Source organism: Clarias gariepinus, chromosome 3 (genome assembly GCF_024256425.1).
Source record: "Clarias gariepinus isolate MV-2021 ecotype Netherlands chromosome 3, CGAR_prim_01v2, whole genome shotgun sequence".
Classification (NCBI taxonomy): domain Eukaryota; kingdom Metazoa; phylum Chordata; class Actinopteri; order Siluriformes; family Clariidae; genus Clarias; species Clarias gariepinus.
Window position 1 is genome coordinate 42,375,238 of NC_071102.1, and position 11,681 is coordinate 42,386,918.

Below are 11,681 nucleotides of genomic sequence, written 5' to 3' on the forward strand. Positions count from 1 at the left end.
TATTCCTATATTTCTATATTTTGTAATATTTTTATTATGCCCTTATTTGTACAGTTTGTTTATTTTACTAGTTAAATTTATTTGCTTCCGTATTTCTTTTTATTAATATTTATTCCTTACATATAGTTTTTATTTTCTTTATAAGGTCACTGGCGGTCGTACAAGCATTTCACTGCATATCGTACTGTGTATGTGACAAATAAAATTTGAACTTTGTTTATGCGTCCGCAGGACTACTTTGACATCGTGAAGATCCCCATCGACCTGTCCACCATAAAGCGCAAGCTGGACACGGGTCAGTACCAGGAGCCGTGGCAGTACGTGGACGACGTCTGGCTCATGTTCAACAACGCCTGGCTGTACAACAGGAAGACGTCGCGCGTCTACAAGTACTGCTCCAAGCTGGCCGAGGTGTTTGAGCAGGAGATCGACCCCGTCATGCAGGGCCTCGGGTACTGCTGCGGCCGGAAGGTGAGGAACCACGTCATCGCCAGGGCGTCGACCAAAAAATATATACACACTTCAGGAAAAAGGAAGAACTTGTATAAATATTTTAATACTGAGTTTTGTGCTATACATAATATTTATTAACATTATGTTAATGTAATATACATCATACTATTTTTATTTTTTTTATTGAAAAGTGTATAATTTACATGCACGTGTGTTTTATTTATTAAAAAAAGGCATTTTAGTTTTTAGAAGAAAAATGTAAACACTTCTTTAATGTAGGATGTAGAAGAGTTGAGTAGTGACATCGCTAATGGCGTCGCAGTGATTATTATTGTTGTTTTTTTTGTTGTTTTTTTATAGGCCAGATTAATCGAACAACTTGCACCTTTGATAGGAAAAAAAATTCTTAAGAATTGTCATGCATAACTTTTTTTATTTGTATTTCTAAAACCGAAAATGCGTACGTGATATGAGCTTTCTGTAAGAAATTATGTAAACGAAGATAATCTGTTCCAGCCACTCAATAATATCACCTGTATCACCATGAAAGGCGCGTTTGAACTCATTGTTGTACCAACGCGTTGGTATCGTGTGTCGGTAAAAAAAAAAAACACAATAAATTGTCGCAAACACGCTTTGAACGGCTCCCGACGTTTTGCGTGCGTATGCGCAGCTAAGCTAGTGTTCGGTTAGGTTTGGTCGTATGCGGTAAAATGTTTCAGATGGTGATCAAAGTTTAAACTATTAAGGCAAGAATTTTTAAAGGAGGACATTCGTATGCGAGGTTTGGCTCAATCCACAATTGTTTGAGTGTCCCTTTAGAATGTTGCGTTTTAGCAGACTTTTGATCACTGGATATTTCAGCCCACTTCTTTGCTGAGTTCTGTTAGATCCGTTGATTTTCTGGCACAGACCGGTCTGGTCCACAGATTTCCGATAGTGTCCACGCTCCTTGCGCTTAATGTAAACTCCACAATTCACTGTGCAGAAGGACAAACAGACGCGACTGCCTTCTAACTCCTCTCTGTCTTTACCCTCATGTTAAATCTTCTTGTTCCTTCGCAGTATGAGTTCTCCCCTCAAACACTCTGCTGCTACGGCAAGCAGCTCTGCACCATTCCCCGCGACGGCACCTACTACAGCTACCAGAACAGGTGAGTCATATCGCCGAAGCCACCAACACGCATGTGTGTGTGTGTGAGACAATCCAGTTTTGTGCTTGAAGTAGAAGGGTAAAAGGACATATGAAAGGATTTGCATAGTGAAGGCTGGCGTGACACACAACCTCATGCCAACTTCTACACCCTACCATGTAAAAAGTCACCTTATAACTACATTTACGTGCAGCCTTTTCATGAGCCGGGCAATCTTTTTAATAACTCGAAAGTATTTGAAAATAATGGAAGAAGAAGTAGAAGGAAAATGATTGGTGTCTTTATTCATTGTTGCACAGACACGAGTTTGGATCTTCATGACTTTTTTTACTGACTTGCTTCACCTCGTGTTTATTTCATAGACAGTCATAAAACACGCTGGCTCCATTCAACACGCTTTTCTTTTTTCCCCTTCTTTTCTCCGTTAATTAAATACCTGATTAGTCAAAACAGACTCCCCTGCGCCCCCTGCAGGATGAACACTGTAGTAGCAAACTGCAATCAAATACAGCTGCAGGGAATCAGAGAGCACTGAATATTAGACACAAAATTATAAAATGTGATGAAGATAAGTGTGTGTGTGTGTGTTTGTCAAAATTATAACTGTCGAGTTTTTGTCCGTCTGCAGGTACCACTTTTGCGAGAAGTGCTTCAATGAGATTCAGGGAGACAGCGTGACGCTGGGCGACGATCCCGCGCAGCCGCAAACGTGAGTGATCGTAAAAACACGTCAATACCGAATAAGATAATATTTTATTGATGCAAGCATCTTATTATAAAATATAATGATAAATATTACAAAAATACATGTTTGTGGCTGTGAGTTTTTATTTAAAAATGATGAAAAATTTTATCTTGATTTTTTTTTTTCTTGGTCACCATCACTTTATGTATATATTTCTCTCTCTCTCCTTTTTCTCATTTTTTCTGTCCCCTCATTTATTGCTCTTCTGTCCTTTTACACTTATTTTCTTTCTTTTTGTCTTTTTTCTTACTGTTGGTCTCCCCTTTTCTCTCTTTCACTCTTTTTGCTTAAACATTCTCTCTCTGTCTCCTCCCTTCACTCTCTCTCTCATTCTTTCACATTCTCGTTTTCTTTTTTTTCGCATTTTCATTCTCCTTGTTTTACTCTGTCTCCTCCTTTAACAATTTCTCTCTCTCTCTCTCTATGCAGAATGATTTCCAAGGATCAGTTTGAGAGAAAGAAGAATGATACACTAGACCCTGAGCCGTAAGTACTCTCACACACACACACACACACACACACACACACACACACCCGTCATGTATTAAAGCGCGAGTCTCATTGCTCCATGTGTTGGGTATTCACTTGTACTCCTGCAGTGTGAGTGTGAAGGTGTTAGTGCAAACACGCACCAGACAGTGCAGGCCATTTCAGCACTGAGCGTTCTGTTGGATGGCGCCCCCTGCTGTAAGACTCGGGGTGACACTCCCACCCCGGTGGCTCTCGGAGCGATTTAGGGAAGATTACAGTGAGGCATTTCAAATTGTTGAAGAAGCACTTTGTGAAAACTGCATCGGGTCTCCAACAAAGGCGTTTTTACACTGAATCACTTACAAACACATAAGAACCAGAGGTCTAGAACCATGACTCCTGCCTCACTGACTGTAACTGCAGTCAGCACGTCAGAGTTCACACACACACACACGTACATATACATTCACATCAAAAAACACAAACACACTGATATCTTTTTATTCATTATATTAACTGTTAATCTTCTACACTCAGGTTTGTTGAATGTAAAGACTGCGGACGCAAGATGCATCAGATTTGTGTCCTGCACTATGAAGTCATCTGGCCCTCTGGGTGTGTATGTGTGTGTGTGTGTGTGTGTGTGTGTGTGTGTGTGTGTGTGTGTGTGTATGTGTGTGTGTGTGTGTGTGTGTGTGTGTGTGTGTGTGTGTGTGTGTGTGTGTGTGTGTATGTGTGTGTATGTGTGTGTATGTGTGTGTATGTGTGTGTATGTGTGTGTATGTGTGTGTATGTGTGTGTATGTGTGTGTGTGTGTGTGTGTGTGTGTATGTGTGTGTATGTGTGTGTGTGTGTGTGTGTGATTTGTCATTGTTCTCATTGTCGGGTCTAATGCCGTTTTTTTTTTTTTTTTTTTTTTTTTTTCCTTGGTTTCTCCACAGCTTTATTTGTGATAACTGTTTGAAGAAGAGTGCGAAGACGAGGAAGGAAAATAAGTTCTCAGCCAAAAGTAAGTTTGTGAAGGTGTCGCTTGTGTCCCCCTCAGTCGTCTTAACGACCTCACGATATTTCCTCAACTTGGGCAGTGCTTATGAGACGAGAGTTTGGGCTTTTAGCAACCGCAGTATAACCTGAGGAGCAGAAAGAACTTTGTTAGACATTACATCATTTTACACTTAAAGAAATCTGCAGTTGTGTGTGTGTGTGTGTGTGTGTGTGTGTGTGTGTGTGTATATATATATATATATATATATATATATATTTTTTATTTTTTTATTTTTTTTTTTTATTAAATATATATATATTTGTGTTATTTGTATGTTTTATTTTATTTATTTATTTTTTTTGTTTTTTACCTAGGAAGCAAAATTAAAGAATGACCTTCTTAAACTTAACCAGTGATGACACTGTGTCAGTTTTTCGATTTGATGTCTGTGATGGATCCCACTAATGAGTGTCTGTGTTTTTTTTTTTTTTTTTTTTTCCCCCCCACCCCCAGGATTGCAGGTGACGCGGTTGGGCACATACATAGAGGACCGAGTGAATAAGTACTTGAAGAGACAGAACCACCCGGAAGCCGGCGAGGTGTTCGTCCGAGTGGTGGCCAGTTCAGACAAAACGGTGGAAGTCAAACCCGGCATGAAGGCCAGGTGAGCGCACGCAAGCTCTTGTCTTTGTCTGTTTACTGAAATACTGCTAAAAATCAAGGTTGTAGATTTTATATTATATATATATATTTTTTAAGGAGAACTCACTAACGGCTTTTCTGTCCCACCAGGTTTGTCGACAACAACGAGATGGCCGAGAGCTTCCCTTACAGAACCAAAGCACTTTTCGCCTTCGAGGAGATCGACGGTGTCGACGTATGTTTTTTCGGCATGCACGTACAGGAGTACGGCTCGGACTGCCCTTTTCCCAACACCAGGTAAGAACCTACCTGAGCGCAGAGTATCCGCTCGTGTACGTGTTTTTTGAAGGGACAGTCGTGACCTTGCATTCTTGTTTCTCTTTCCACAGACGGGTATACATATCATACCTCGACAGTATTCACTTCTTCAGACCTCGCGCGCTTCGGACAGCAGTTTATCACGAGATCCTCATCGGTTATCTGGAATACGTCAAGAAGTTGGGGTGCGTCTCGCCCGTTTTTGTCAACGTATTTGCGCATGGATATTAAAACGCTTGTTGCAGAATCCTGATCTGACTTTTTTCTTTTTATTATTATTTGACCTTGGCAGGTACGTGACAGGACATATATGGGCGTGCCCTCCGAGCGAAGGTGACGACTACATTTTCCACTGTCACCCTGCCGATCAGAAGATCCCCAAACCCAAGCGCCTGCAGGAATGGTACCGTAAGATGTTGGACAAGGCCTTTGCAGAGAGAATACTCCATGACTACAAGGTACATTTTTAATGGCTTGCTTGTTTTTTTTCTCTTTTTTTTTTTTTTTCCATTTTACCTGAATTTTTTTTTTTTTGCTGTGACATGTTGCTTGATCAGAATCCGTGTAAGGAATAAAGCGCCATGATCGTATGCAGCCATTGTCAGTGTTCACTGTGAAAGTATTTACAACGATATGGACTTGTGTTTTGTTTTTTTGTTTTTTTTTGTAGGATATCTTTAAACAAGCGACAGAAGACCGTTTGACGAGTGCAAACGAGCTGCCTTACTTCGAGGGCGACTTCTGGCCCAATGTGTTAGAGGAGAGCATTAAGGAGCTGGAGCAGGAGGAAGAGGAGAGGAAAAAAGAGGAGAACACTGCAGCCTGTGAAACTCCAGAGGTCAGACTTCTCACTGAGGTTTATTTTTTATTTACTTATCTATTTTTATTCATTTATTTATTTGCGTAAAATTGTTGGAAGTGTTATTTTGTGAGTTTGATACAGTAATCTATGTATTTTGGAGATTTTATAGTCTGTAAATATCATTTTCTTCTTCTTCTCAGGGGACGCCAGGGGACAGCAAAAACGCCAAGAAGAAAAACAACAAGAAAACCAATAAGAATAAGAGCAGCGTGAGCCGAGCCAATAAGAAGAAGCCTGGGATGCCGAATGTAGCCAATGACCTTTCCCAGAAACTCTATGCCACCATGGAGAAACACAAAGAGGTGTGGCATACCAACGGTTTAAAAAAAAAAAAAAAAAAAAAAACAGCTCGCTTTAGGATTTGTTTGCGTTGTATGGTACACAAAAAAAACTTCTCAACATTTTTCCTCCAGGTTTTCTTTGTGATCCACCTGCACTCTGGACCGATGATGAACACTCTGCCACCCATCATGGACCCCGACCCGCTGCTCTCCTGCGACCTGATGGACGGCCGGGACGCCTTCCTGACACTGGCTCGGGATAAACACTGGGAGTTCAGCTCTCTGCGCCGCTGCAAGTGGAGCACCATGTGCATGCTGGTGGAGCTGCACAACCAGGGCCAGGACCGGTTCGTCTACACCTGCAACGAGTGCAAGCACCACGTGGAGACTCGCTGGCACTGCACCGTCTGCGAGGTCAGATTCAGTGAAAAGTTTCAGGGAGCAGGGGGCGAAGTCAGTGTGGGTGGGAGGTCAGGGGAAGGTTTGATTAGTGCCTCATTGAGTAAATATTTTTTTTTTGTTTTCTGTTACAGGACTTTGACTTGTGCATCAACTGCTACAACACTAAGGGCCACGAACACCAGATGGTCAAGTGGGGTCTCGGTCTGGACGATGACAGCAACAGCCAGAGCGGCGAGGCCTCCAAGAGCCCGCAGGAGAGCCGGCGTCTGAGCATTCAGCGCTGCATCCAGTCTCTGGTGCACGCCTGCCAGTGTCGCAACGCCAACTGCTCGCTCCCGTCCTGCCAGAAGATGAAGCGTGTGGTGCAGCACACCAAGGGCTGTAAGCGCAAGACCAACGGCGGCTGCCCCGTCTGCAAGCAGCTCATCGCGCTTTGCTGCTACCACGCCAAGCACTGCCAGGAGAACAAGTGCCCCGTGCCCTTCTGCCTCAACATCAAGCAAAAGCTGCGGCAGCAGCAGCTGCAGCACCGCCTCCAGCAGGCGCAGATGATGCGGCGGCGCATGGCCACCATGCAGGGCCGCGCCGGGCCCCAAAGCCTGCCGTCCCCTCCGCCGACCGCGGCTCCGGGCACGCCCACAGCACAACAGCAGCAGCCGAACACACCCCAAACGCCGCAGCCCCTCCTTCCTAGCCAGCCGACCACGCCCAACGCTGGCGTCATGTCTCCTACGTACCCTACCGCTCCCCGCAACGGCCAGCAAGTGTCCCAAGGTAAGTCAGGCACCCAGGCTTCACCGCTGCACCAACAGCCGTCCCCGCTCCCACAACCTCAGTCGCAGCAGCAGCAGCAACCGCCACAGCAACCCCAGCCGCCTCCCGCCGCAGTCCAAATGGCGCGGAAGATCGAGATGATGGCGCAGGCGCAGCAGAGCCAGGGCTATCGTATGACTTTAAACGGTTTGCCCATGAACCACCAGCAACCACAGCAGCGTATGCCTGGTGCCATGCAACCCCCCACGCAGATGGTGGGACCTCGGGGGCAGCAGGTCATGCCGGGCATGTCGCAGGGCCCTTGGGTGCAATCGGGAATGCAGCCGGGAATGCAGCCGGGAATGCAGCAGGCAGCTCCGCCGCAGCAGCAGCAGGCACCGCAGGGTCCACAGCAAACCGTGCCCATGCAGAGGCCCATGATGTCTCAGCAGCAACCACAGCGAATGATGGTGCCCGCGCAGGGCCAGCGGCCACCTCAAAGACCTCCAGCCATCCCACCGAATGCTTTGCAAGACCTTCTGCGCACGCTTAAGTCTCCCAGTTCGCCGCAGCAACAGCAGCAGGTGCTTAACATCCTTAAGTCCAACCCGCAGCTCATGGCAGCTTTCATTAAGCAAAGGACAGCGAAGTACGCCAGCCAGCCGCAACAGCAGCAGCAGCCGCCACAGGGCATGCAGCCCACAATGCAAGCCATGGCAGCCATGCCGGGTGTCCAAAGACCTGGCATGCCAACGCAACAACCTCAGCAGCCCAACCCACAAGGTATGCCAGCTCTCGGACCAGGGCAGAGTCCGATCCATGCCGAGTTGTACCGTCGACAGCTCTTGCGTCAACAACAACAGCAGCAACAACAACAACAGCAGCAGCAGCAACAGCAGCAAGGCGTTATGACTCATGGCCAGTTCCCTCAAGCACAGGCTCCTGCACCCAGCTACTCGCAACTTCGCATGCAACACCAGCAACTAACGGGAATGCAAGGCGCCGGCGGACCTATGGGCCAACTTCCGCAGATGCAGCAAATGGGTCAGTCGGGATTGGGTATGGATGGCGCGCAGAACTTGATCCACCAACGCATGCTCCAACAACAGCAGCAACAGCAGCAGGCCGTCCTCAAGCCCCAAATGAGCTCGCCGGCAAACCCCATGAGCCCTCAAGGCCACCTGCTACCAGGACAGTCCATGCCAGGCAACACGCTGGGTAGCCAGGTTCGTTCCCCGGCACCCGTGCAGCCCCCACGACCACCGTCGCAGCAGGCACAGCAGCACTCCAGCCCTTCGCCACAGGTCCAACCGCAACCCTCGCCCCACTCTGCTTCTCCTCACCCCGGCCTGGGCACACCCATGGCCACTGGCGCCAGCTTGGAACAACAAGGGCATCTTGGCACACCAGAGCAGAGCACCATGCTCTCGCAGCTTAACGCGCCCGGGCGTAGCGGCCTACCCAATGACCTAGCCATGAGCGGAGACCCCACAGGAGACACGTTGGAGAAATTTGTGGAGCGGTTGTAGCATTTTCACCGACCCACAATTGTGCGGCCACCATTTTTCCTATTTTTGGCTCCTCCCCCTCGCCCCTTCCTTCCTTTTCTCCCACATTTTCCTCTATAAATATATTTTTTTTTGTACTGACATGTAAAAAGTTGCTGAAATGTAATAAGAAGAGCGAGAGAAAAAAAAGAAATAAAGTCAACAAATGTTAGGAATGTTGTTGTTTCCTAAAGACTCTGATCTCTTCCTTTAAGTTGAGGGATTAGAAAATGTGTTGTTAAAAATGATTTAAATTGCAAAGAATATATTTTTTGGTTTAGGACCGTACATGGTCTCTCTGTTTTGTTTTTTTTTTGTTTTGTTTTATTTTATTTTAATTTTTTTGTTATTGTTATTGTTGTTGGTGTTTTTTTTTGTTTTCAGGGTTTTTTGGGTATGATTTCATGCCTGCTCTTTTTTTAAGCAAATTTACAAAGGTTCATTATATTATTCATACATTTTTATTTTGTACCCTGTTTAACTTTAAAAGCATTTATGTTTAAAGACTGTAAAATAATTTGTTTGGGAATTTGGGCGATGTTTTTCTCGGCTCTCATCTTTCCTGACGATTGTATTCTAGTGTTGTTCTTTTTTGTTTTACTTTTCCCTATTCTTTCCAGATCTACGTTTCGGAGGAAAACCTCCTTTCCTCATTGTGAAGTCTTTTTTGAGGAGAACTATTTGTTTGTGCTGATAGGCATAACTTTGCATACATATACACACACATACACGTACACAACCACAAGCTCATCAGAAACACAATACGGCAACAAAATCTGAACGGATGTGCAAATCCAGATGACATCTCATTCGCCTGGACCCAGATTTTTCTGTCTTGCAGTTGTAGAAAATTGTTGCTTTTCGTCCTAATTTTGTGATACAGATCTATAAGTATAAAGCGAGAGGAGATGGAGGCCCCTAAGCTGAGTGGGTTTGGAATGAGCGATCACTGGTTGACTGCTTTTTGGAACACAGAGTTCTGCTATCGACCCTCATTCCTCTCGCACACACAACTTGAACTGGGGCTCCACTTTTCCTCCTCCTAATGTAAATCATGCAAGTTATTAAGCAAAATACTATAAATATAAGGAAGAGAGAATGGAATCACTGTATAAACTGGTTAAAAAAAAACTTATTTCTTACTTATATACCATATTGTTAAATAAACTGTGTGCAACAGATCAAATCCTTGTTTTATGTATTTTTTCCTCCTCCATCTCATTTGAATCTTTTGAAACCAGGTTTTTTTTTTCCTTTCTTACTTTAACGTAATCAGAGCAAAAAAGTACGGCTTGTCATGATACCAGTAAGCAGTAATGTATAAATTCTTGTTACAAAGCGCTGACACTGGAAACTCCTTCCCTAAAAAAAAAAAAAAAAGGAAATTTTCCCTGACAAAGTGAACTAATTAGATTTTATTCCCCTCTTTGTTTAATAGAAGCACATTTTTGGTGCAAAAATCTGTAGTAAATAAGTTCCCCGTGTGCGTTTAAATTTGCTGCATTTGACAGAAACCTTTATCCAGAGAGACGTAAAAAAAAATTTTATTGTTATACATTCGAGCAGTTAAGTTTGGTTGAAAGAACTTGGGACACTTCGAACAATAGTCCAATGCCTAAACTAATTTGTTACCCCTGCCCCTGTGTAATTTGCCATATAACGGAGGCGTGGTGTTCAGCACTGTAGCCTCACACCTTCAAGGGTCTCTACTGAATTTGCATGTTCTGCCCATGATTGGTGTGTTTCCTTTGGGTGCTCTGTTTTCCTTACACAGTCCAAAGACATGCAGATTATTCTAACTGGCATTCCCAAATTGCCCGTAGTGTGTGAATAAGCGTGTGTCGATAGCAGAACTCTGTGTTCTGCGATAGATTGGGACTCTGTCCAGTGTGTATTCAGCCTTGTGCCCAATGTCTCCTGAGATAGGCTTCAGACCCTGCTATGACCCTGTATACATGATAGTGTTATAGATAATGGCAATAATGAGATGATTTGCTTGGTAGCCAGAACTCCAGTCAGACCTTCTACGCCAGGTTCTCCAGATTAATCAGAAGTAAATATTAAGGCATCTCAATTTCCAAAGTTTTTATGATTAGAACTTTTTTCCCTGTCGCGGTCTTGCTCGATAGCTCATCGATGCCAAGGTCTATATCAAAGGTGTATAGAGCAGGTACAGATGTTTCTACAGGACGAAACCTCTTTTATTTATATAGATATTAATGAAGACAATTTTGAGGTTTTGTCTGTATGTTGTTCAAACCTTTTGATAATGATATCTTTGTTTCTGTCTGTATGTCTGTCCAGCCAGATTTGGTCACAGCCTTACGCTAAACCTGCTGAACAGAATTTTACAATGTTTTTGCAGTCTTTAGGTATTTGCCTGAAGTTTAACTTTCACCATGAATTAAATGAAAAAGTTGAGTAGAAATAAAGTCATGAGTAAATCAGTTATTTGCCTGATTTTGTTGAAAATTTATGTAATTTAATGAAACTTTTGAGTCTCTGCCTCAAGATTCACCTGCACCATAAGTGACATCGAAATGTTAGTAAAAGTGATTTTATGAACAGTTATGTGTGGGATTTAATTTATCCGAAAACTTCATCTTTATCCGATCTACTTTTTCCATTTCTCATCTGTGATTCACTCTCCGATTACCGAACAGGGAGTGTATTTGTCCGATGATGAAATAAGTTCAACTTGGTGTAAACAAGGCGTAAGATACTCAACCTTACAGAATGGGATTTCTTTGTATTAATAAGTTAGACAGAGAGTTCTGCTGTACAGAGAGACACACAGACATGGATGTGGGCTTCAACCTCAAATAATAATATCACTAAATTAAACCTCATGTGATTATTTTAGCTTTAACCTTTTAACTCTTTCTACAAACTCTTCTATTTTAGATAGTTATTAATACTTTACATGGATATTGTGACCAAATAAGGCACAGTTTGAGTGTACTAATTAGGTACAGTTATGCTTATTAAATAAAATGTTCCATGTAATATTTGAGACACTTTATTTAGTGTCTTTAATGTTTAAACCTGTATGTATTTAAATTTTTGAC

General features: G+C 43.6%; 2 protein-coding genes across 5 annotated transcripts in view; both read left to right on the plus strand.

The window, feature by feature from the left end:
• Positions 1-10,810, plus strand: part of crebbpa (CREB binding protein a) — a 37,878-nt gene extending 27,068 nt beyond the window's left edge. For 2 of the 4 annotated variants that reach the window (XM_053491660.1, XM_053491661.1), the window contains exons 18-31: positions 232-471; positions 1,519-1,607; positions 2,236-2,316; positions 2,782-2,838; positions 3,361-3,438; positions 3,765-3,832; positions 4,322-4,472; positions 4,601-4,747; positions 4,840-4,953; positions 5,061-5,226; positions 5,439-5,624; positions 5,771-5,932; positions 6,044-6,325; positions 6,445-10,810. In XM_053491660.1, coding sequence (XP_053347635.1) covers positions 232-471; positions 1,519-1,607; positions 2,236-2,316; positions 2,782-2,838; positions 3,361-3,438; positions 3,765-3,832; positions 4,322-4,472; positions 4,601-4,747; positions 4,840-4,953; positions 5,061-5,226; positions 5,439-5,624; positions 5,771-5,932; positions 6,044-6,325; positions 6,445-8,595 — 3,972 coding nt within the window. In that variant the 3' untranslated portion in view covers positions 8,596-10,810. The remainder of the gene's footprint in view (positions 1-231; positions 472-1,518; positions 1,608-2,235; positions 2,317-2,781; positions 2,839-3,360; positions 3,439-3,764; positions 3,833-4,321; positions 4,473-4,600; positions 4,748-4,839; positions 4,954-5,060; positions 5,227-5,438; positions 5,625-5,770; positions 5,933-6,043; positions 6,326-6,444) is intronic. The other 2 variants (XM_053491662.1, XM_053491663.1) reach the window with 1 other exon arrangement.
• Positions 1-11,681, plus strand: part of LOC128518710 (sialoadhesin-like) — a 1,187,000-nt gene that overhangs the window by 974,720 nt on the left and 200,599 nt on the right. The gene's annotated exons all lie outside the window — the stretch shown is intronic.